General features: G+C 39.7%; 1 protein-coding gene across 6 annotated transcripts in view; it reads right to left on the bottom strand.

Annotated features, from left to right (window-relative positions):
* ADK (adenosine kinase) overlaps nt 1–26,679 on the bottom strand; it is a 550,282-nt gene that overhangs the window by 505,863 nt on the left and 17,740 nt on the right. For 2 of the 6 annotated variants that reach the window (XM_070782220.1, XM_070782223.1), the window contains exon 1: nt 18,242–18,399. The exons of the other annotated variants lie outside the window; for them this stretch is intronic. In XM_070782220.1, the coding sequence (XP_070638321.1) occupies nt 18,242–18,255 (14 nt within the window). In that variant the 5' untranslated portion in view covers nt 18,256–18,399. Of the gene's footprint in view, nt 1–18,241; nt 18,400–26,679 lie in introns of those variants that run through there. 6 annotated transcript variants of the gene reach the window in all.

Below are 26,679 nucleotides of genomic sequence, written 5' to 3'. Positions count from 1 at the left end.
GGAGAACAAAGTACAGCCTACACTTACAGTCTAAAATGATTTAGAAGACTAAAGTAAAATCACAGATTGGGCAACTATGGTTGAATATGCAGTAAGGGGAAATCTGTCCCTTTTTCTATTTAAAGAAAGCTGATGAGGGAGGGATAAAAGACAATGAATTTATTTATTCACATTGGCATTTATAATCAAAAGTCTAATAAAGAAATTAAATGCTTAGAAAATGAAGGATCAACAGGCAGACACAGTAAAATGTGACCATCATTTCATTAGGAACTTCTCTGCCTAATTTGTGTATTATTGAGCTTCCCTGGTGGCTCAGATGGTAAAGCGCCTGCCTGCAATGAGGGAGACCAGGGTTCAATCCCTGGGTCAGGAAGATCCCCTGGAGAAGGAAATGGCAACCCACTCCACTATTCTTGCCTGGACAATAAAAACTCTTCACTTCACTTCAGTTCACTCAGTCATGTCCGATTCTTTCTGAACCCATGGACTACAGCACGCCAGGCCTCTCTGTCCATCACCAACTCCCAAACTTTACTCAAACTCATGTCCACTGAGTCTGTGATGCCATCCAACCATCTCATCCTCTGTCGCCCCCTTCTCCTCCTGCCTTCAATATTTCCCAGAATCAGGGTCTTTTCCAATTAGTCAGTTCTTCGCATCAGATGACCAAAGTACTGGAGTTTCAGCTTCCGCATCAGTCCTTCCAGTGAATTTTCAGGACCGATTTCCTTGAGGATGGACTGGTTGGATCTCCTTGCTGTCCAGGGGACTCTCAAGAGTCTTCTCCAACACCACAGTTCAAAAGCATCAATTCTTGGGCACTCATCTTTCTTTATATTCCAACTCTCACATCCATACATGACTCCTGGAAAAAACATAGCTTTGACTGCATGGACCTATGCTGGCAAAGTAATGTCTCTGCTTTTTAATATGCTGTTTAGGTTGGTCATAGCTTTTCTTCCAAGGAGCAAGCATCTTTTAATTTCCTGGCTGCAGTCACCATCTGCAGTGATTTTGGAGCCCAAATAAATACAGTCTCACACTGTTTCCACTGTTTCCCCATCTATTTCCCATGAAATGATGGGACCAGATTCCATGATCTTCGTTTTCTGAATGTTGAGTTTTAAGCCAACTTTTTCACTCTCCTCTTTCACTTTCATCAAGAGACTCTTTAATTCTTCTTCACTTTCCACCATAAGGGTGGTGTCATCTGCATATCTGAGGTTATTGATATTTCTCCTGGCAATCTTGATTCCAGCTTGTGCTTCTTCCAGCCCAGCATTTCTCATGATGTACTCTGCATATAAGTTAAATAAGCAGGGTGACAATATACAGCCTTGATGTACTCCTTTCCCTATTTGGAACCAGTCTGTTGTTCCATGTCCAGTTCTAACTGTTGCTTCTTGACCTGCACACAGATTTCTCAGGAGGCAGGTCAGCTGCTCTGGTATTCCCGTCTCTTTCAGAATTTTCCACACTTTATTGTGATCCACACAGTCAAAGGCTTTGGCATAGTCAATGAAGCAGAAGTACATGTTTTTCTGGAACTCTCTTGCTTTTTTGCTCTGCCTTTTCTAAATACAGCTTGAACATCTGGAAGTTCACGGTTCATGTATTGCTGAAGCATGGCTTGGAGAATTTTGAGCATTACTTTACTAGCGTGTGAGATGAGTGCAATTGTGCGGTAGTTTGAGCATTCTTTGGCATTGCCTTTCTTTGGGACTGGAATGAAGACTGACTTTTTCCAGTCCTGTGGCCACTGTTGAGTTTTCCAAATTTGCTGGCATATTGAGTGCAGCACTTTCACAGCATCATGTTTTAGGATTTGAAATAGCTCAACTGGAATTCCATCACCTCCAGTAGCTTTGTCTATAGTGATGCTTCCTAAGGCCCACTTGACTTTGCATTCCAGGATGTCTGGCTCTAGGTGAGTGATCACACCATCGTGACTATCTGAGTCATGAAGATCTTTTCTGTACAGTTCTTCAGTGTATTCTTGCCACCTCTTCTTAATATCTTCTGCTTCTGTTAGGCCCATACCATTTCTGTCCTTTACTGTGCCCATCTTTGCATGAAAATTTCCCTTAGTATCTCTAATATTCTTGAAGAGATCTCTTATTTATTTAAAAAAAAAAGCACAGGGAAAATATTATTGAGCTGCTTGGCTGTTTCTTTTTATTCACACTTTCTAAGTGTTTAGTTCAATATAGACAGTAATGTAACCACCATAAAAATTAAAACACGAAACATTTCCATCATCACAAAAAAATATCCTCCTGTCCCCATGTCAGTCTCTCCACTCCCAACTGGTTCCCTCCTGGTTTTAAGAAATATAACAGTGATACTTCTTTTTAAGAAGTCAGTCCTTTGCATATCTCCTGCACTCTCAAAATGGTTTATTACACCCTACTCGAAAATTTAGTAGAAATAATATTATCAAATTAATGCAACCTCTCTAGGCCCATGGTTTCTACAGTCAAAGAATTATGGTGGGAAATGAGAACAATGAATCACAATAACCATGTTTAAACTCATTTCTAAATCTATTTATCCAACAAAACCTTTGCTTATGAACAAAAATGGATAAGAATATGTGAAATGTTGATCTAGAGCTCCCTGTATAAAGGACAAAAGGGGAAGAACTTAAATACCAATTACTGTTCCTTACTGCAAGAATTATATAACATAGGCCCTGATGAGAGATGCTGTCAAGCTGGCCTAGTTGGAACCCACTGCAGCAAGCACGGCTAATATAAGAGGTAAGAGACAAAAGAATTTAAAATAACACATAAAAGGTGTCTTCATACAGTAAGTTAAGTAAAAACTATACAATTATTTCCAAAAGCAAATGAGTTTAGACTACTCACATCATTTTCCTCTCCATCACTGTATATAACTGAGAAGCTATTAAACAACTTCATTGTAATATGACAGATCAACTCTGTTAAAAACACTAATGCTGGATGATCAGTAACTCAGTTTGGCGGTGGAAGCGTTTTTCTCCTAGACCTGCTCGAGGACTTATATATCATCTGTGATAAATGCCATATCGTGTAAGGTGCTCCTAAAATTAAAATTGGGTGCAGTTCAGAAAAAAAAAAAAAACACTAATGCTTTAAAATGGCTAATTTCCTAAACACACACTAGTATCCAGGCCAGTAAATACTGTACCACCCTTCTCAAATAATGAAAATACTATTTAAGTAAGCATTTATTTTTATCTTTTCCTATTAGATGTTAACAAGATGGACTGGTCTGTAGCCAAAAACTATCTGACTCATACTAGGACTATTATTTTGTTAGCAATTTAAATGTTAGCAATGTCTTTTTCCTGGAATGGATGCTAGGATGAAAGATTCTGAATGACTGGTTTTGTTGGGGTTTTTTTTTAGTCAGTAATTTTACATGTCTCATAATTCAGATGCCATCCAACACAAACCTATAATTATTATTGTTAGACAACCCACAAGTTTTATGCACTAACACAGATATGAAAGTAAAAGATACTCATAAAACTTTGTCTACTCTATTGATATATTATTATTGATTAGCTCTTTGGTCAGCAAAAATATTTAGTTACACTATGCTGCCAGAATAAATACTAATGATGAGTATCCTTAACTATTACAGCCATCGTCCTCTCTTTAAATTCAGAAGCCTCATCTTCATAGGTGATTCTTCTCTCTCCATCAATAAGCACTATTCTTAGTAATAACTGCATGTTCTTAGCTTTCGCCAACAGTTTACCTGCCAGGAGCCCCCACAACATCCCACTGGCACTGCCTTTAACTAGGCCCTCTAGGCCATCTGCTGCTGCTACTGCTAAGTCACTTCAGTCGTGTCCGACTCTGTGTGACCCCATAGACGGCAGCCCACCAGGCTCTCTAGACCCTGCCTAAATTTCTACACTGCTGCTATTTTTTTAGCCACAATAAATCCGATACAGTATCACCAGAACTATATTATTTAAACAAATCCAGATGTTCAAGCTGGTTTTAGAAAAGGTAGAAGAACCAGAGATCAAATTGCCAACATCGGCTGGATCATCAAAAAAGCAAGAGAGTTCCAGAAAAACATCTATTTCTGCTTTATTGACTATGCCAAAGCCTTTGACTCTGTGGATTACAATAAACTGTGGAAAATTCTGAAAGAGATGGGAATACCAGACCACCTGACCTGCCTCTTGAGAAACCTATATGCAGGACAGGAAGCAATAGTTAGAACTGGACATGGAACAACAGACTGGTTCCAAATAGGAAAAGGAGTACGTCAAGGCTGTATATTGTCACCCTGCTTATTTAACTAAAATGCTGGACTGGAAGAAACACAAGCTGGAATCAAGATTGCTGGGAGAAATATCAATAACCTCAGATATGCAGATGACACCACCCTTATGGCAGAAAGTGAAGAGGAACTCAAAAGCCTCTTGATGAAAGTGAAAGAGGAGAGTGAAAAATTTGGCTTAAAGCTCAACATTCAGAAAACGAAGATCATGGAACCTGGTCCCATCACTTCATGGAAAATAGACGGGGAAACAGTGGAAACAGTGTCAGACTTTATTTATTTGGGCTCCAAAATCACTGCAGATGGTGACTGCAGCCATGAAATTAAAAGACGCTTACTCCTTGGAAGGAAAGTTATGACCAACCTAGATAGCATATTCGTATACATTACTTTGCCAATAAAGGTCTGTCTAGTCAAAGCTATGGTTTTTCCAGTGGTCATGTATGGATGTGAGAGTTGGACTGTGAAGAAAGCTGAGCGCTGAACAATTGATGCTTTTGAACTGTGGTGTTGGAGAAGACTCTTTAGAGTCCCTTGGACTGCAAGGAGGTCCAACCAGTCCATCCTAAAGGAGATCAATCCTGGGTGTTCATTGGAAGGACTGATGCTGAAGCTGAAACTCCAATATTGGCCACCTCATGTGAGGAGTTGACTCATTGCAAAAGACCCTGATGCTGGGAAAGATTGGGGGCAGGAGGAGAAGGGGACGACAGAGGATAAGATGGCTGGATGGCATCACCGATTCAACGGACATGAATTTGGATGAACTCCGGGAGTTGTTGATGAACAGGGAGGCCTGGCGTGCTGTGATTCATGGGGTCGCAAAGAGTGGGACACAACTGAGCGACTGAACTGAACTGATCTTAGAGGCAGCAGTGAGTAGTCGCAAGAAGTAAGATCTTAGTTCCCTAACCAAGAATTGACCCTGTGTACCCTGGATGAAAACCAGGAATCCTAGCCACCAGATCAGCAAGGGATAGAGGTTAGAAGCAAATTTTCCCTGGCTCTTACCCCCACTGAGAAATTCGTTTCTCATGAAGGCAAAAACTGCACAAGCAGGTACAAAGTTTCTTATTAGAGCACAGCACCATAACAAGTGGGCGAGCATGCAGAGAAACAGTTAAGATAGGAGCAAGGCAAAAATACACACCCAAGGGAAACGGTGTGGGCGTCCCCCCTAAAGAGGAGGAGGGCAGTAGAGAGGTAGTTAAATCATTCATACAGGGCAGTTCTTCTGGGTATTTGTTTACCTTTGGCCAATTACATGGTTTCTTTTTCCACACCTGACTTACTCTAGGACCCTCCCCAACATGCATGTGCAAATATTTTTCAAAATACATTCCAGCCCAGAGGCCTATAGGGTGGCCTTGGCGTCACATATTACGGAGTGACAAACTCCTCCTTTTGACCCCCAAAGGAGCCTTTCTGTGCATGTGCAATGTATCCCTTGCCCCAAGGATGGGAAATATATGACCTCTTGATCTTTTACACAAACAAGGTTTAGCCCCTTTCTGTTTCTGACTGTTGTTATCTTAAAGTGTCCTCAGGAGACAAAGCCTGGCTATTTTACTCTATTTCTGTTGTTATTTGTATTCTGAAGTGCAAACAGGAGACTGGTTGTAAATATCTAACCTGGAGCCCACCTACCTCCTGTCTCAAGAAATGCAAACAGAAGGCTAATTGTAAATGTCTGGACTGTAGCTCATCTTTTTTTGCCCCAAGAAATGTATACAGGAGGCCAGTTTAAATGCCTAGCCTGGAGCCCATCTTATAATAATACTTTTACTGGTAATAGTAAAAAATTGGAAGCAACCCAAATGTCCTTCAACAGGTAACTAGGTAAACAAACTGTGGTACACCCGTACAATGGACTAATATTCAGCATTAAAAAGAAATGAACTATGATACAACCTAGATGGATTTCAAACACACTGTTGTGAGTGACCATTTAGGGATAACACAAAGGAGTTTCTTTTGGTGACAGAACAGCTTAGTATCCTAATTGTGTTAATATGGAATCTGTACATGATAAAATCTCACGGAACTATACACCACCACCACGCCAGTAAAATGCAGTGTAAGCAAAGACTGGTGATATTCTAAAAACATTCACAGTTGACTTAATAGTACTATACGTGCCAAGCCACTTCAGTTGTGTCTGACTCTTTGTGACCCCATGGACCGTAGCCTGCCAAGCTCCTCTGTCCATGGGATTCTCCAGGCAAGAATACTGGAGTGGGTTGCCATTGCCTCCTCCAGCGGCTCTTCCCAACCGAGGGAACGAACCCGCATCTCTATCTCCTAGAACTGGCAGGTGGGTTCTTTACCACTAGCGCCACCCGGTAAAGTACTATACCAATATTAATTTCCTGGTTTTGGTACTATACTATGGTTATTTAAGATTTATTACTGGCGGAAGTTGGGTGAAGGGTCATAGGAACTCTCTGTACTCTTCTTGCAACTTCCTGTGAGTCAAAAAAAAAAAAAGGAAATCGTAAAGTATTCAAAAGAAAAATATATTAAAATGTTTAAAAAACAATTAGGGTGACATCATCAAGAATGGTAGAATAAGGGCCTCCAAGAATCCTCTCTTCTATAAAAGCAACAAGAACAGTAAGCAAAAAAAAAAAAAAAGTCAAAATCAACACTTTCAGAGCTCCAAAGGCTTGCAACATCTGAGGAGCATTCTTCAAAGGGAAAAAAAAGGCTGAATCTCTGCAAAAACAGCAAGCTTTGTGGCACTCTAACTTGCCGAATTCCCATCTCCCTCCCCAGCTCCATGGCAGCCTTAAAAGCAAGAGCCCCAAAAACACAGTGGAAAGCAAGAGTCTATCAGCCACTGGAGGAATTGGAACAGAACTGGAGCTCTTTCAAAGCCCCGTTTTCAGAGACCGTTATTATCTGAGCTTTTGAGTAACCGGCAGTTACCCGAAAAACCCCTACTCCTAACACTTCTCATCATTTGACCTGACTCACAGTTTCCCCAGTGCTCACATCCTTTTCCCCAGGGGCATTTGTCAAAAACAATCATCTGCAATTGTTTAACACTCCAGCCATCTGAAGCAGTTGGGAGCAAACCAAAAAGCTTAAAAGTAAAAGTGTGGACGTGAGATGTCCATAGGGGTTTTGAAAAGTTCTGAATATTCCTGAGAATCTAGGAGACCACGTACATGTGCCCTGGCTTGTGTGCATGCTCATGAAAGACTTGAAAAGGCACTAAGCAATCATCTCTGAACATGGGGCTCTGCACAAGCGGGAAATAAAGGCTATGGCAGCACTGTAAGCCTGGGTGAGCATTGAAGTTACACCTTATCAAGCACAGACAGCCTCTCAGCAAACATTGGGAGAAAATAATAAGTATTGGAAAGAACACAGAAAAACTGGAATCCACACTGCTGGTGGAGATGTAAAATGATGCTGCCAGCTTGAAACAACGTTTGGCAGTTCCTCAAAAGAAAAAACAAATGTAAAATTCCCAGGTGGCGCTAGTGGTAAAGAACTCGCCTACCAACGCAGGAGACATAAGGGATGTGGGTTGGATCCCTGGCTCGGGAAGATTCCTTGGAGAAGGAAATGGCAACCCACTGCAGTATTCTCGCCTGGGAAATCCCATGGACAGAAGAGTCTGGCAGGCTATAGTTCATGGGTTTGCAAGAGTTGGATATAACTTAGTGATTAAACACAATAACCATATGACCCAGTATAAGTATATACTCAGGAGAAATGAAAACACGTGACATCACAAAAACTTGGACATAAATGTTTATTGTATCATTACCCATAATGGTCAAAAAGTGGAAATAAAAATACCTATCCACTGGTAAATGGATAAACAAAATGTGGTCTATACATACAATGGAATATTATTCAGCCATAAGAAGGAATGAAATACTGATACTTGTAGCAACATAGGATGAACTCTGAAAATAATATGCTCAGTGAAGGAAGCCAGGCACAAAAGCCCAAATACATGATTCCACTCATGAAATGACCAGAGAATGACAAATTCACAAAGTAGATTAGTAATTGCCAGGATAGGGGCAGAGGAAATAGAGAGTGACTGCTAACAGGGACGAGGCTTCACCTGTGCCCTGTGCTCAGTCACTATGTTGTGTCCAGCTCTTTTTGACCCCATGGAATGCTGCCTACCAGGCTTCTCTGCCCATGGGATTTTTCAGACATGAATACTAAAGTGGGTTGGCATTTTCCTCCTCCAGGGGACCTTCCCGACCCAGATATCAAACCCACATCTCCTGTATCTCCTGAACTGCAGACAGATTCTTCACCCACTGAGCCATCAAGGAAGCCTGAGACTTCATTTGGAGATGATGAAAATATTCTGCAATTAGATAGTGGTGATGGATGCACAACACTATGAATATCCTAAAACCACTGAGTTGTACAGTTTAAAATGGCAGATTTTGTGGCATGTGAATTATGTATCACAGTAGTCATGTATGGATGTGAGAGCTGGATCATCAAGTAAGCTGAGCACCGAAGAATTGATGCTTTTGAACTGTGGTGTTGGAGAAGACTTTGGAGAGTCCCTTGGGACTGCAAGGAGATCAAACCAGTCAATCCTAAAGGAAATCAGTCCTGAATATTCACTGGAAGAACTGATGCTGAAGCTGAAGCTCCAATACTTCAGCCACCTGATGCAAAGAACTGACTCACTGGAAAAAGACCCTGATGAAGGGAAAGACCTTCTGAAGGCAAGTGGAGAAGGGGAGACAGAGGATGAGACAGTTGGATGGCATCATAGACTTAATGGACATGAGTTTGAGCAGGCTCTGGGAGTTGGTGATGGACAGGGAAGCCTGCACGCTGCAATCCACAGGGTCACAAAGAGTTGGACACAACTGAGCAACTGAACTGAAATGAATAATGCAGTAAATCAAACAAGCAAACTAATTCGCATTTATAGAACAATACACCCCAACAACTGCAATATTCATTTACTGAATAAATGATGTACAGAACAACTACACTGAAAATCTCAAAATATTGCTGAGTGAAATTAAAGACTTTAAAAACACATGTAACATTCAGCAAAACAGGCTACAGGTAAGATCATAAAAATCTCAGGAGGTATCAAAGGGCTGAAACTTAACAATGTATTTTTTCTCTATACATAAAAAGGGGGCTTCCCAGGTAGCTCAGTGGTAAAGAATCACCTGCCAATGCAGGAGCTACAGGAGACATGGGATGGATCCCTGGGTTGGGAAGATCCCCTGGAGGAGGAAATGGCAACCCACTCCAGTATTCTACCTGGGATAATCCCATGGACAGAGGAGCCTGGTGAGGTCACAGAGAGTCAGACTCAACTAAGCACGCATGCCCACATATATAAAATACAGATACATGCTTATAAAGTATAAACAATATATTTTCTGTATCATGGAATTAAATAGAAAACCAATTTTTAAAAATAACTGTAAAACCCCCAAATATTTAGAAATTAGACAATAAACTTTTAAAATCTGTATATGAGAGAAATCACAACAGAAATTAGAAAATTACTTGAACTGATCACGCATGTCAAAATTTTATGTTGAAGTTAAAAGAAGTACTGAGAGGGAAACATTTATATATATGAAACATTTTATATATGAAATGCACATATTAGAAAACAATAAAAGTTTAAAATGAATGGTCTGAATTTCTAACTCAAAAGAAAATGGAAAAGGAGTAAATTAGGTCCAAAAGAATAGAAGCAAGAAAATAAAAATATGACAGCAAAAAATAAACAAAATAGAAAATGTAGTACCAAAACAGAAGTTCAACAAAACTCAAATCTGGGGTTTTGAAAAGATTAATACAATTGGTAAACCCCTAACAAGACTGAGCCCAAAAAGTTAAAAAAGAAAAAAAGAGGAGGAGGCGGAATACCAATATCAGGAATGAAAAAGGGGACATAAAACAGTTCCCGCAAGCAGTAATAGAATACTATGAGTAATTCTATAACAATCCAGCAATTTAGAACAGATTTCTTTAAAAATTCAAAACTGACACAGGGAAAAATGGTAAATCTGAATAACCATTTATCATATCTTTAAATATTCTAGGCCCAGATGGCTTTACTGCTGAAAGCTATCAAAAATTTAAAGAAACAACACCAACCTTATAAAGCTACAATAATTAAGTCAATGTAGTATTGGCATAACACGATACAAACAGACCAACAGATCAGAATAGAGAGTCTGAGAAAAGTCTTATACCTATCGAATCTATTGACTGAGAATCCTTTTAAGGAAACCCTTACACTGTAGCAAAAAAATTAGCTTAACATGGATCACAGACCTAAATGTGAAGGCTGAAACTATAAGGCTTCTAGAAGAAAACATAAGGGAATAGTTTCATAACCTTGAGATAGAAAAGGAAAGATCTCTAAGAACCTAAAAGGTAATAAACATAAAATAAAAGGAATCAAATCAATGAATTCAATATTACATTTTAAAACTTCTGCTCCCAAAAGACACTGTTACAAAAATGGAAAGACATGGCTCAGAGAGAAAATATTTGCTAAACATGAAGGTATATATGCTTATGTGTAAAATCTGACAAATAACTTTTATCTAAAATACCAAAAGAATTAACAAACCAGCAACAAAAAAGACAACCTATACTTACAAATATGGGTAAAAGACCTGAACTGACAGTTCAAAAGAAAAGATAAGCAAATGGCCTATAGTCACATTATTAGCCACCAGTGAACTATTAACTACAATGAAATAGAATTATATACCCACCAGAATGGCTAAAATCCAAAATGCCAAACATTTTGGTATTTGGAAAGGACAGAAAAGGAGTAAAGGATGGAAAAGGAGTAAGTGACATCAAAAATGTCAAGAATGCGGAATAACTGGAACTCTTATAATACAGAATGTTGAATGTATTCCATTTTCTATTTTGGAAAACAGTGGTGGTTTCTGAAGTTAAACACACATCTACCCTAGAACACAGCAATTCCACACCTGGGCATTTACCCATGTCCACACAAAGGCGTATACAGGAAGGTTCACGAAGCGTCACTTAGGGTAACCAAACCCTGGAAACAAGCCAAAGTTCATCAGCAGAACTGTTATAATGTTCATATCATGGAATCTTAGCTGTGAAAAGAAGCAAACTACTAAAACACATGTCAAAATGGATGAATCTCAAAACTGTCACTGAGCAAAAGTAATCAGACACAAACAGTACTTATCCTATGATTTTATTTATATGAAGTTTAAGAATACACAAGACTAATCTTTACTAATAGAAGCCAGAAAACAATTGCCTGGATGGGGCAGGAGAAAGAGACTGATTGAAAAGAGGCAAGAAAAAACTTTCTGGGAGATGAACATGTTTTGTTAAGTTGATCTGGGTGGTGTTTTACAAATACTTTTCTTTCCCCCCAAAAATTCAGTGAACTTAGGATCTGTGATTTTACTATATATGAATTACATTGTTGGCATTTTTTAAAAAGTAAACAAACTAGGAAAGTCTTTGTTTCCCTTAGGCTATGGAAGCCAGTCCTTCATTTAAGGCTGTCCATATTAGCATGCTGTCTTGCACACTCAAGGAAAAAAATCTCTTCCCTCTGCCCAGCATCATCTATTTTTTTCTTCCCCTTCATCCCCAAAATCCTCAACCATACATATATCTCTAAGTATTATCTCCCTACTCCCCATGACAGCTAACACTTCTAAAAGACTGCTATGAAATAGTAAGGTTCCCTAAAGTAGATAAAATTATTCATTTTAAATTCAATTTTCAGAAGCACATGTGTGAGATACTAATGACTGCTGCTGCTGCTGCTGCTAAGTCACTTCAGTCGTGTTCGACTCTGTGCAACTCCACAGACGGCAGCCCACCAGGCTCCCCCGTCCCTGGGATTCTCCAGGCAAGAACACTGGAGTGGGTTGCCATTTCCTTCTCCAATGTAGGAAATTGAAAAGTGAAAGAGAAGTCGCTTAGTCGTGTCCAACTCTTAGCAACCCCATGGACTGTAGCCGACCAGGCTCCTCCATCCATGGGATTCTCCAGGCAAGAGTACTGGAGTGGGGTGCCATTGCCTTCTCCAATACTAATGACTAACAAACAGCAATTTAAAGCTTACAATGCATTTTTATGTATGTTATTGCCTTTAAATCCTCACAAAAACCCTATAGTATAGGTTTTGCTATTATCTGTGTTTATGGAAGCCTGGCAGGGCTACAGTCCATGGGGTCGTCAGAGTCAGACATGACTTAGCAACTAAACCACCACCACTGTTAAAGAGAATAAGAAGCTCGGCAAAGTTTCATAACCTGTCAAAGGTCACACAACAAGTAAATGATACCTAACTTCAAATCACATATGTTCTTGTTTAATATGCTACTCTGAGACAGTAAGAATTCTGTTAATAAAAATGTCTGACCGATGAAAAATATCCAAATCTAGCCAAAATAAGCTAATATTCCATTATCTTATGGTCCTATGTCAAATAACATTTCAACAACCCAAATCTACTACCACAAAATTACTATAGTGTGTAAGTAAGTGACCAGATAACTTATTATCCAAGTGGGACACTTCTGAGAATAAAGGAAGAGCTATTAATAATTATGCTAGGACAACAGGCATGATCCAGGACTGTCTTGGGCAAACTGAGACATATGGTCATTCTATTTATAAGCTAGCTGTGCTATGTGAAATTAAGGATTCAGACTTACATTTTATTACAGTATTTTTTAAAGTGACAATTTTAAAACCAAGTAGAAGAGGTAAATAGTCATGAGCATTAACCAATGTTACAAGAAAGGGTTAACATTTCAAACTGTCTAGACAATCATTCTGGTTCCATTTCATCTTTGACAGTTCTGCTTAATGTAGCAATACTGTGGCTGGAAAGATCTGGAGTTAGAAAACCTTGTATGCCTTTTCAAATAAAGATGACCTATTTATAAATATGAGTATTAACAGCTGACAACACTGCAGTTCTCCAAGGAAAGGATTCCTGCTTTAGTTCTTCAAAATATTTCATAAATGAAACAATTTCATTTTATTTTAAAAAGCTCATTAGCTTCACTAAGAAGCCTCATGGAATAAAAAAGTTTGTGTAGGAATATAAAATTTATAATTCTTATAAAAGACACAAGCCCTGAAATGAGTTTGAAAAACTTTAAATATTCTAAAGAAACCAATTCAACAAAGTAACACACTTCAATCTCAGCCAGAATTTAGTCTCCATATGAATGTTCTCCATCTGAGTGGCTTGGCAGATCCTACTAGACGTACCTCAAAGTCTTGAGTGTTACGAGAAAAATACCCCAGTACTCCACCCACAGCCCACATAAATTTTCCAATGTAGGCTTAACCCACAGAAGTGGTTACAGAATTATCATGTAGGCCATAGTCATGTCTAGTCCCAGAATAGTCCTAAACCAAATCTGACCTGTCTGGGCAGGCCAAAGAATAGGTTCCTCAGCTCTACAGCAAACACTCTCCCTGACTCCCTACCTCATTTGCCCAATCTTCCATGGCACAAACTCAAGCTGTAAGCAATTTTCAAAACCAGACTAGACGTTCATGTTGGAAAAACAAGGCAATATTCATAGGAGTATTTTGAAATACTGTTGGCTTAGTACTTATAAAAAGTGCATAAAGTAGAAGTCAGGAGACCTAAATTCCCTCTTACGTTCTATTGCTACCAAACTAGGACATAGCTCTTCATTTGGGCCTGAAGGTCCAGTACCAAGAAAGAAAGAGTAAAGTGCTCTCTACGATTCTCTTATACTCCTAACATTCTACATTTTCTTGTGTGTCCTGAATTTTAACCCAAGCATCAACTTTCCTGTTAGGCCAATTAAAAATGACAAAAGCATCAGTTTATCAAATATGTTCCATCATTTCTCAGGTGAAGACCAGCTGGAATCTGATATATCGGGATGGCCAAAAACTTTGGGGTTTTCGTTAGCCATCTTACAGAAAACACCAAATGAACTTTTTGGCCAACCCAATACACACTCTGATAATTGGTTTAAGAGACTGCAAACTTGGACTCTTCATTAGTAATGGTGTAGCAGAGTAGAACATAAACAATAAAAGTCAGAGTCAAATTCTCCAGCCAAAGTTATTCAAAAATCATAAGCTTTTTTTAAAATTCTTTTTATGTAAATAGTTATTTGGGAATTCATAACAGTGGGATGCTGCACTGGAAAGGGCACTGAATCAGGTATCTAGAGATCTGGGATCTAGTTCAAGACATGCAACTACTTGTTATGAGCCCAAACAAATCACAGTATCTCTTGCCTTCAGATTCTTCGACTGTAAAATGAGAGAATTAGGTAAGTCCGCTTCCTATTTAAAAATCTAAGATTTAAACATTTTCCGATGACATCGTTCTCTAAGGAGACCAAATTGCATTCAACAATGTTCCATTTACAAAATGCCTTAAAATATAAAAAAGTTTCATATCTCCTCAAGAACACTGTGGAATACATATCTGTATTACCATCACAACAGGCCCCATGCTGTGAAGATTAACACTCTGGTCTCTGAATCCAGCGATCTAAGTTCAAATCTCAGTGGAACCAGAGATTTGTTTGAGGGCTTCCCCAATGACTCAGCTAAAGAATTCGCCTGCAGTGCACGAGACGTCAAGATGGGGGTTCAATCCCTGGGTGGGGAAGATCCCCTAGAGATGGAAATGGCAACCCACTCCAGTATGCTTGCCCAGAAAATCTCACGGACAGAGGAGCCTGGCGGGCTCAGAGAGTCACAAAGGGTCACAAAGAGGTGGACACGCCTGAGTGACTGAGCATGAGCACACATTACCATCACTATTTCATAAAACCAATGTTCAGAGAAAAAGAAAAAGATCACTAAATCAGCAAAATACTGTCAGTTAGAACCCAGGTATATTGACCACTGGCCCTCACTGGTTTCCATTTCTATATTCTGTCATAGTCACTGTGAAGAGTCACATATTACTATATTTACCAGCAATTACTTTAAGTGTGGTGTAAAAACAGCACTGGACATAACGTCAGCTCGGTGACCTTGATCATTCTCCTCATCAGTAAAAGCAAGTCAGCAGTCCCCATCCTCTGGGCTACTGTCAAACTGAGTACAAAATGGGAACGCACGTAACATCATAAATGTGAAAATTAATAAACATAAATGTGAAAGGTATCATAAAATTGCATTAAATGTTGTATTCTTTGGGAACCAGCTGGTATCTGTAGGATTACCAACCCATTTAGAACTGTCACCACATATACAAAGTTGCTTCAACTTCAGCAGTCCCCACACCTACTCTTAAACCTAAGTTATTAAGTTCTTTGGAGGACTGTGGGAAAGCAAGAAAGTTACTATAGTTGTCCCTCACAATACTTAACAATTTTTGTTCCCAGAAGCAGTTTTTATCTTTATTTTCTGTATATAATTTTGTAGTTTTCTAGGCTGCGCCATGTGGATGCAGTACCTTGGTTCCTAAGTTCAAATCCATGCCCCCTGCACTGGGAACACAGAGTCTTAACCACTGGACCGCCAGGAAAGTTCTAGAAACAGTCCTTTCAGGAAATTTAAGTAGTATGTTGTTTTTATAAAGGTATCTTGCAGAGCACTAGATTATGGATATCTGGATTCCGTTCCTAACTCTGTCACTAACTGATTTTACTCAAGGCACTCAACTTTTCTTAGCCTCAGGTATAAATGTGGCAACTGGTTTTAGGTAATATCTAAAAACCTTTGAGTAATGTCACTATAGCTGAAGACTATACAAAATGTAGACTAATTATCTGAAGATACAAGCATAAATGTAACTATTATTAGTTATCTACCCTTCCAAGAGTCAAATAAGACTAGCATTAACCTTTAAATCAATCTTTCTGGGACTTGCCTGGTGGTCCAGTGGTTAAGAATCTGCCTTCCTATGCAAGGGACATGGGTTTGATCCCTGGTTGGAGAGCTAAAATCCCACGTGCCTCAGGGCAACTAAGCCTGCCACTACTGAGCCTGTGCTCTCTGGAGCCTGAGCACCACTCAGAAAAGCCCATACACTCTCAATTAAGACCAGAGGCAGCCAAAAATATATGTTTAAAAAAAAAAAAATCAAGTCTTTTTAATACAACCACCATTCAACTTCTACATTAAAAAACACATCCTATTGTCACTAGCCAAGCAGCAGAAGTTTTAGATTTGGGTGTTTCTCCACCAAGAAGTAGCAAGGATTATGATGATGGATTAAAATTAAGTCTACACAAGAGACCCTTAACATAGCAAGTATTTGCCCCACAGTCTTAGTTAGTAGCAGACTGAAATGATGGGATTTGAAAGTGCAAATGGGGAGATGGAGCATAAACTAGGTTTAACAGCATAATCCTAATTCACCCTAAATACTGTTAGCATTAAAAGCTAAATTTATACATCCCAATATAATTTACTGTGAAATCTTTCCATGTGGATCTCCACATTTCAGTGTGTGTGTGTGCTCAGTTGTGTCAGACTCTTGGCAACCCCATGGACTATATAGCCCACCAGGCTCCTCTGTCCTTGGAATTTTCCAGGAAGGAATACTGGAGTGGCTTGCCATTTCCTCCTCCAGATGTTCTGGACACAAGGATCAAACTTGCATCTCCTGGGTCTCCTGCATTAAGAGGCAGATTCTTTACAATGAGCCACCTGGGAAGCCCCCACATTTCAGTACTGTATTTCCATCCTCCTTCTGCGTAATTAGGTAAGTACTCTGAGTTTACATAGAATTATGCAATTTAAGAGAAACTGCATCCAAGTTCAACAGTTACATCCTAAATTACCTGAGGGTTAGGTTCTAAAGTAATTTCTAAAATACTGTGTAGTCAAAATCACCAGTGAGAAACCATTAAATCACAAGGACTTAGGCTGCTAGAAGCTCGCAGAGCAAAATTTAATTTCATTTATTCTCTTCACATTTGTGCTGGGGCCTCCCTTTCTCTGGGACAATGAAGGTCAAAAAGTGAAAAGTCACTTAGTCGTGTGGGACTCTGCGACCCCATGGACTATACAGTCCATGGAATTCTCCAGACCAGAATACTGGAGTGGGTAGCCATTCCCTTCTCCAGGGGATCTTCCCAACCCAGGGAGAGAAACTAGGTCTCCCACGTTGCAGGTGGATTCCTTCCCAGCTGAGCCACCAGCGAAGCCCATGAAGGCCAAGGTCTACTTTAAAAGAGGCTGTTCAGAACACTGGGTAAATAAGGCAATTTATCTCTCTCTCTTTTAGATTTATCTCTTTTTATAAATAGTTGCATTAGCATAAGGTAACCATTTGGTCAATGCTACCCACAGACACTGGACCAGGCCATTAACAATAAAGAACCTTCCAAACTCTGGAAGAGCAACTGAGGTGAAGTTTTTCGTTTATTGCTCTCATTGTATACTATGAAACTCATTCTGCTGGAACTCAGATAAAAGTAGGTAAACAGATGGTACCTTGGGAACCAGAGTCCTAATTCCAGTCATAAGCAAACATTGTGAGGACAATTTCAAAACTTGGGGGCAATCTACCTGCATCGAAGGGCCAACACTGCAGGTCTGCACTGGGCCAACAACGAAGTTGTCAGAAGGCAAGACACGCGGGCAAGGACACGCCCGGTGCACGTCACACTTCCCCAGGCCTCAGGCCATTCGGGGGGTGGGGGGGAAGACAGCTACATTTTCATAAGAAATCCACTAGACTCATCAGCAAGCTTCAAATCCTGGAATCTGGGCGAGAGTCACCTCAGCTATGCGGCTACTCAAAGGTCTCCGCCACGTGCCTCAGCCCCCAAAACTTCTGAGGAAGGCATAAATGACCAAATGAAAAGTGCAGAAAGCCTCCACATGAGGGGGACTGGTGGCACCGGGAGGCTCCAGAACACCCAAGAGAAGGGGCGGGCGGCAGTTCTCAGCAGCCGAGAGGCTAATGCCTACCTAGCGCGCAATTCAGGCTGCCGCCCAGATTAATTACCTGATGGCCATCATAGCTTCACCTTCCAGCCCCAAGCGACAGCGCTCGCGTCCGATGCTCTGCGTTCGCACGGGTGGCAGCAGCAGGTACCACAGCCACGGCTTCTGGGCTCAAGCACTCCGCGACCCGGGAGCGCGTCCTCACACACCCCGCGCGCGGGCGGCCCCCGCCTAGCCGGTCGCTCACGCTGATTGGCCGCGCCCGGAAGGGGCGGGCGCTCCGCCCCTGGCTGGCGGCCCAAGGACCTAGCCAGGGCGCCGCCGGCCACGGCAAGCCGCCTGTGCGTCTCGTGCCGGCATGCGGGCTAGCGGGCTGGCTAGCGGGCTCGGTGGCCATCTTGAGTCCTGGTAACTGCCTATCCCCACTCCCGGCTTACGGTGCACGAGGTTGGGTGCCCGCCTCAAAAATGGCCGCCCCGAAAGGCAACCGGTTTATCAGTCACATGGCGCGGTCTACCTCGGCCAGCCCAGGTCGCTCTAACAGGGCTTGGGACGGGGGCGATGTCAGGGCAGTCTTCGGAGAGGGGGTTTAACAGCCTAAAAACCCATCTGCAGAAAAACCGCAACCGCCTGGCAACCTCAGTCCGGGGAGAGTCGATCGCGTGGCAATAGCAGCACGATGTGTTAAATTAGAACTCGCAGCCTTCTAAGAGTCAAGTGCCGAGTATGGTGGTCCCCAAACGTTTTGGACTTTAAAAAGTTAGGACAGCTTATAAGGAAGTGTCCAGGGTCTCAGTGTAAACTTGCGAATCAGAACCTAGAAACGTGAGGCCCGTACAATGGTATTTTTAGCAAGTTCCCGGGTTATCCAGGTACACGTGTAACTTTTAAAACCTCCAGGCCAAACTAGCCCAGACTATCCTGCTTGACACACTAATTGTCAGACGTCCTCGCTTTCCTGAAAAGGATGCAGCGCTCTGAAGCAAGCATCTAGTCATAGAAAACTGGAAGAACCCTGACTCTTGGCGCTAACTTTGCGATTTAGCGGGGGTAAAAGAACTTAAAACTGAGTCTGAACCGCTAATAAAAGACAGTAAATCAATTCCACCTGCAGGAAGGACTGACATGGGGGCGTTAGAAAATAAACGTTTTATGATCTAAATAGCTTTTGTTTATTCCCTCTTTATTCTGTGTACAAATATTTATATAAACAGACAGACCATAACCTCCGGTGGCATTCATTTACTAAGCATTTTGGATGGGGTTCAATTCCATAATCTGAAATCAGTTACATTAGAAACACACCCTAACACGTAACATTGAAGTGTGCATTCTGTGATTGAAGGAACTAAATATTTATTTCCTTTTAATTAGTTTAAATTTTAAAACCAAAAGCAAAGTAAAACATTATTCCATTAAACACAGTATTTTTCACTGCATACGTTTCAAGGTAGAAAATTTAGCATCCAAATTTAGACACTGCACAGATAAATATGTACTTTTTCAAGACAGTACAAAAAAATACAGAATATCTCAAGTCTTTATATATATCTTGACTACATGTTAAAATAGTACTTTGCTACACTGGGTTAAATAAAACCTATTAAGATTAAACTGTTTACTTTTTAATGTGGCTAGAAGTTTAATTTTGTCTTACATTACATGTCTACCTGACAGTGCTGTTCTGCTAAGCCAGCCTTGCTTTTCTTACCTACCATTGTCCCTGTGACAGAATAATTATGTTCACAAAATGAAATTAGTAGATCAATTTACACAAATCTGTGGTTTCTTACAATCTAAAATATAAGTATTCCAAAAGATTTCAAGTTTTCTTCAAAAATGCTTTTAACATTATTTTCTTTAATTTGGAAAATGCCTATCTAGAAGGAAGCCCTGCACTATAAATCTGAAGTGTTCAGTCCATGAGTAAAGGCTATTAAAAACAAGAGTCTTGGCTGATTGAGACTTTGACCAAATGTCCACAAGCAGAACCAGCCAGTTGTTCCTCAGGAAGTGAATCAAAGCAGCAGCAGGATAGCAATTTGAAGCAGTGGAGACATTGACTAATTCAACAGTTTGCCTTCTCCACTAACGGAAAATGTTAATAGATAACCCGCATGAGTCGGACACAAGTTAGCGACTGAACAACAACCGTAACCCGGATGAACTAAAGTAAAACCAGGAATAATACTCAGAACAAACTTCAAAATCTCCATGCAACTTTTAATATGGGATGCACTATGGTGCTTTTCAGACTTTAATACATATCACTTGAGAGATCTTATTATTAAGGATTCAGCAAGCTCTGTGGTCAAGATTTTGCATTTCCTTAAGTTCCCAGATGTTGCCAGTTGCTTCTCCTGTGGGCCATGCTAAGTAGCAAGGCTGTAAAGGAAAGTAGCAAGATTATAAAGGTAGCAAGACAGAAGTGACTTGGAACCCCTACATGACTTCCTGCATGAGTTTACACATTACATGCTTTTCATGGCATTGAGAAGATCAAAACTTAATTCATTCTAGTAAAGTGTCTAATAGAGTCCTTAGCACAAGACATGATTACTACTTTGTTATTACCACACTTGTTAAAATTATATCTCTGAGAAGCATGATACGAAAGCTAACCTGAACTTGGCCCTGTGAAAAATAAATGAACTTTTACTCATGCTTTTGTTGACACTTACTTTTGATTTTTACTAATAAAGGTAAAGAAAAAAAGGTGGTACACAAAAAAGCTAGATTTGAGACCCTGCATTTAAACAAATATATTGTATGTTATTAAGGGATGATAAAAGTCTGCTATGTTCAAATATTCAATAAAATTGAAGTCATATCAAATTCAAAGATTTCTTTTTAAAAAACCCAACTTTTGAGAAGTGACACTTTGCATCTAACAATCAATACTTTTGTTTTGTTTGTACTCATAACCAGTCAACACAACTTTTAAAAAGTGTATTATTTAAAATGTACTTAGATAATAGTTCATTTTGGCAGGTATAAATATAAAAATGTTATTTCAGTAAAAAGGGTTCATGTGTGATCGTTCTTTTAGAGTCAATCAGGTAGAGATAAAAGACATGTTTTTCCAGATAAAGGCAGCAGCTTTTTTCATTCATAGCATGTTCCTTTCCTCTTTTCATGCTCCTTTCCTAATCTTTCCCTACCCTCTCTTCCACCCAGTTTTTTTCAACCATACACATAACAAATACACACATGGTTAGCTATTGAGTAACTACTAAAAAACTTTTGATCAATTTTCTAAGCAATTTATTTCAATCCTATTCAATTTATTTCCCTATTCAATCCCTATTTTCCGAATAGGGAAAAGCAGTCAATTGGAATTTTTAACTTCCACTAACCTTCTTCCAATTTAAATAGTTGAATCAAGATCAGTGAGTCAGAATAATTTACTCATAGAAAGATAGATAAGCAAACATTCTATTTATCTAATCATGTGGTTAGTTTGCCACTAAAAGCACGTAGATAGCTAACCCCCAAATAGTTAAATAAATACATTTATGGATACCATAACAAATATGTAGACTTACCATTTCAACAAATGCTTCCAACCCCAAAACAATAGCAAAGTTCTCTTCAAACACAACCAGTTTGTTGTTAAGGGTTCAATAACAAGTATTTCCATATAATGGTACATTTCTAGAAAGCTCTGTGGCAATACATGTCACCAATTCCATGTTTTAGGCAACTATCATAAATAAAATAGAGCAAATGTGAACAAGGATTTGTATACTATTTATTTCACATTAACAGTAGCAAAAATTTATTACATCCCTAACTAAGCAAAAATAGAATGCCTGCGTGCTAAGTCGCTTCAGTTCTGTCCAACTCTTTGTGACCCTGTGGCCTATAGCCTGCCAGGTTCCTCTGTCTATGGGATTCTCCAGGCAAGAATACTGGAGTGGGCTGTCATGCCCTCCACGAGGGGATCTTCCAGACCCAAGAATGGAACCTGTGTTTCTTACACCTCCTGCCTTGGCAGGCAGGTTCTTTACCACTAGCACCACCTGGGAAGCACAGGAATGAGGAGGTGGGAATTCTAAGCCTAGGCCTACCAAAAAAAAAAGTATGCCTTTTGACCATTAGTTTCCTTATCTGAAATGCAAGGTCATCTGTTACAGTCAACATCTCAGGGCCCTTTCAGTTCTTACTGGAAAGTGGGGGAAAAAAAAAACAACTGTCCACTTGTGACTCAATACAAATTGAGTAGATTTTTTTTAAGAGGTGGTCAGTTTTAATGAAAATAGAACGTATACAGTTTTACTTAGCTTTCATTATAGTCAAGGTTATTCAAAGAAACATTGCTAAATGTATTACCTCAAAAGATATAAGAGGTTCACTATTTTTATTTCCTTTAAATTATTGTCCGTAGATTCTAATGTCACATTTCACTTTACCATGACATATTCAAACAGAACCTAATCTTTAAATGGAAACTGACAATTTATTTCCCAGGAGAGTTTGAAGAATATAATAACATTTGATTGATTGAACTTTATTTAGTAAGAATTCTTAGCAAAACTCCCTCCCAAGAACACCCACACAGTGCTTCTTTATTTTCAGTGAACCACAAATCTCTAAAAGTCAAAGAAAACTTTCAACCTAAAAGTATAGGACAACACAGCTTCCCAATTATTTATGCTGCCAAGAATATATATTTAAACTACATAATTGAATACAGCACTATCATTTCATAAAAGGGCATTTTAACATAAAAATGTAAAAAGGCCATCACAGAATAAATAGTGCTACTCAAAAGTATTGCTGGTAATCTTATGAAGTATAGTTTCTATGTAAAAGATTTTTTCTTATTTTTATTTTACCATAAATCTGGTACATCACAAACAAGCTTTTAGGACTGAATCACTCGGAAATTTCCTAGTGGTCCAGAGGTTAGGACTCCATGCTTTCACCACTGAGGTCAGGGGTTCAACCCCTAGTCAGAGAATTAAGACCCCACAATCCAAGGCATAGCCAAAAAAAGGGGGAAGGAGATCAATCACTCATTAGCTCAACAAATATTTACTGAGTTCTACTCTACTACTCAAAACACTGGAGACTAAGCAACGGCCAAGAATATGTACTGCCCTTAAAGAACTTACATTCTAGTGAGGGGATATGGATGAATAATCAAATAAATAAGATCATTAAATGCTCATAAGTGCTATTCAGAGAATTAAAACCAGCAAATCAACACAGAGAAAGGCTCATTTAGAGTCAGTGAAGGCCTCCAGTAGGAAGAAACTGAATAGCAAAGAATAGCAAAGTGGGGAAGGGATTCCAGACAGATATGACTAAAATAACTGGAAGGCCAGTGTGAAAAAGGGCAAGGAAGAGAGGAAAGGCTGTAGTCAGAGAAGAAGCAGGCTGTCTTAGCTTTGATGAGCCTAAGAAGTTTAGATTTTGTTATAAGCAAGACAGGAATTAAGTTCTGAACACTTAATTAAGTTTTAAACAGAGGAATGACATGATCTGATATTGTTTTAAAAGAGAATGTGGTTACAGTGCAGAGAATAGATCACAGGAGCATGAAGGCAGAAAGACTAAATTAAAAGCCTGTGACAGGGATTTCCCTCGTGGTTCAGTGGCTAAGACTCTGTGTTCACAATGCAGGGGGCTCAGGCTCAATCCCTGATTGGGGAACTAGATCCCCCATGCCACCACTAAGACCTGATGCAACCAAATAAATAACCTATTACAGTATTAAAGATGACAAATAATTCTGATCTGAACCACAAAAATAGTGGTGGACATAGAAGTAAATGGACATTTTGGAGGTAGAATGACAGGACTTGCAAAATACAGGGGAGTAAGGAAAATAAAGGAATCAAGAGTAACTCCTAGATTTTAGACAACATTGGGTAAATTTGGGCTAAATTGAGTAAATGGTGCTGCTATTACCAAGATAAATGGAAAAGGCAAGAATCAAGTTCAAGGGACAAGTTCTAGGAGTGGTCAGGGATAGAAATAAAAACTTGGGAAACAGATTTTTCTTTCTAGTCGTTCTTACTCTGTAGTGCCTACTGTTTTCTATTAATAGACTAAATAGTTGTCCACAATTGTATATGCAGTTTCATTTGAACAACACCCTAAGAGGGGAACCATTCTACCTTAGCAGTCACCTGCTAGCAATCACTGTCTAAGTTGCTAAGTCGTGTCCAATTCTTGCAACCCCATGGACTGTGGCTTGCCAGGCTCCTCTGTCCATGGGATTCTCCAGGCAAGAATACTGGAGTGGGTTGCCATTCCCTTCTCCAAGGGATCTTTCCAACCCAGGGATCGAATCCAGGTCTCCTGCATTGCAGGCAGATTCTTTAACCTCTGAGCTACCAGGGAAGCCAGCAGCCACTAAATATGTATATAAGAAAAATAATAGGTACAACTTGCATGCATGTGTGCTCAGTCACATCCAACTCTTTGAGACCCTATGGACTGTAGCCCATCAAGCTTCTCTGTCCATGGAATTCTCCAGGCAAGAATACTGGAGTGGACTGCCATGCCCTTCTCCAAGGTACAACTTAATGAGTGGTTAGTATGTGCCAGGAACCACGCTATATATATCTTTCAAGTACTATCTCATTTGAATTTACAACAACCGTAATAGAAGACATTTTATTATCACCATTTACACTTGAAGAAACTGAAACTCAAAGCGGTTAAAGAATTTGCTGAAAGTCACACATTACAGAGCAGAAATGCAAACTCTGGTAGTATAACTCCAGAACTGGGACTAGTTACCACTATACAGTGTCTGATCAGAGTAAACCCAAGATAGACTGACGTAAGTCTGAGACTTTTACAAATATCCAAGTTTCAGACCACTATACTGTGACTTCAACCCATGCAATATAATAGTCCAGAAACAGCTTTCTTATTAGCTGGAGCATCACAGGAAATACTTTCAGAAGTTGCTTCTTTTTTTTCCACGTGTACTTATTCATAGTTAAATCTAAGCAGACAATGAATCTGCCATTTTTATCTTTAATTTGGCCAAGACTCCTAATTGCCACCAAGAATCATCTCTTAGACCTCTTCATTTTTTAAATTTCAATCACAGTTTCATTTCTGTCAAAATCACAAGACTGATTTTTGACAAAGAAAAATATCTTTTTTACCACTCTGCAAGAATTCAGAGGCACACAATGAGTACAAGGGTTCAGTTTACTATAAAACTAAGAAAATACCCCATCTCAGCCATTCGTCTTGTGCAAATCAAATTTAGGCTTTAGGAAAATTACAAATTATTTCTTAGCAAGATCTTTCAAGACTCAGAAATTGAAACCACAAATGTCCATAAAAGGCTCCTCTGTAAGAAAAAAAATTTTTTATATATTCATGCTGTCCTTGGGTATGTCCTCTAACTAACCGGTGCCTATCATTTTCTAAATAAGAGTAAAAAATATGCAGCTTTATCCAAAGAGTTCTAAGGAACAGTAGTTTCTATTGAGTTTTTTAGAAATGATTAAACTGGTCTCTTATTTAGTAGTCCCAGTGTTTTGGGGCTTTTTTTTTCCCCTAAGAGGGTATTCTAACAACAGTAACCAGCAATCTCATAGTTTCCACTAATGAGGACTAATCTAGATCTGAAGGCCCTGTCTTCAACCCTACTACATGGGCAGAGGGCCATCTTCTCCCACAGTCTATAGGACAGGACACAGACTGGCATTGGTTCTCATCAGCCTGAAGACTGACCTCAAGGAAACAGTGCAACCCCTCCTTGTGGAAACAGGGCAGACTGCTTTCCTGCAATAACGAAGCATTTAAAATTGAAACACGTGGAAGTTTTATACAGCAGTGATGGCGGTGGAGGCGGTAATGATAGTGGTCTCATTGTTATTGGGAAACCAGGGAGGGGGAGATGTGCCCACCAAAACTGTTGTATTGGGGAAAATGTAATCTTTGAAGTGTCTTCTCTTAGTTGGCACAACAGACATTCTAACTCAAGTGTAATTAAAACTATATACGTATAAATACAGCACACACACCACAGCACTCTTTGGAGTGCTTTCAATGGACATACTTCACCCAGTGGTTACTTGATGTGATCACGTAGTCTCAAATGAAAGGAAGGACCACTAGCTTTTGCAGTGGGTGGCTGTACAGATTTTCTAATGCTTCACTGCATCTGAGAGAATCAGGCATAAGAAACCTTAAGAATAAATTATTTTATTGCCTCAATAGTTATAAAAGTTCATAGAGAACTGCAATGTGATAGAACTACTATCATCAGGGTTTGACATATGTTTACATACACAAAGTATGTACATATGTATGTATGTACATATGTACATACATAGGTATGTATGTATGTGTGTATATGTAACATTATTTCAAAAGGGTAAAGCATCTGTCTGCAATGCAGGAGACCCGGGTTCAATTTCTGGGTTGGGAAGATCCTCTGGAGAAGGAAACGGCAACCCACTCCAGTACTCTTGCTTGGAAAATCCCATGGACGGAGAAGCCTGGTAGGCTACAGTCCATGGG

This window comes from Bos indicus, chromosome 28, assembly GCF_029378745.1.
Source record: "Bos indicus isolate NIAB-ARS_2022 breed Sahiwal x Tharparkar chromosome 28, NIAB-ARS_B.indTharparkar_mat_pri_1.0, whole genome shotgun sequence".
Taxonomy (NCBI): domain Eukaryota; kingdom Metazoa; phylum Chordata; class Mammalia; order Artiodactyla; family Bovidae; genus Bos; species Bos indicus.
This window is presented reverse-complemented; position numbering and strand designations above follow the sequence as displayed.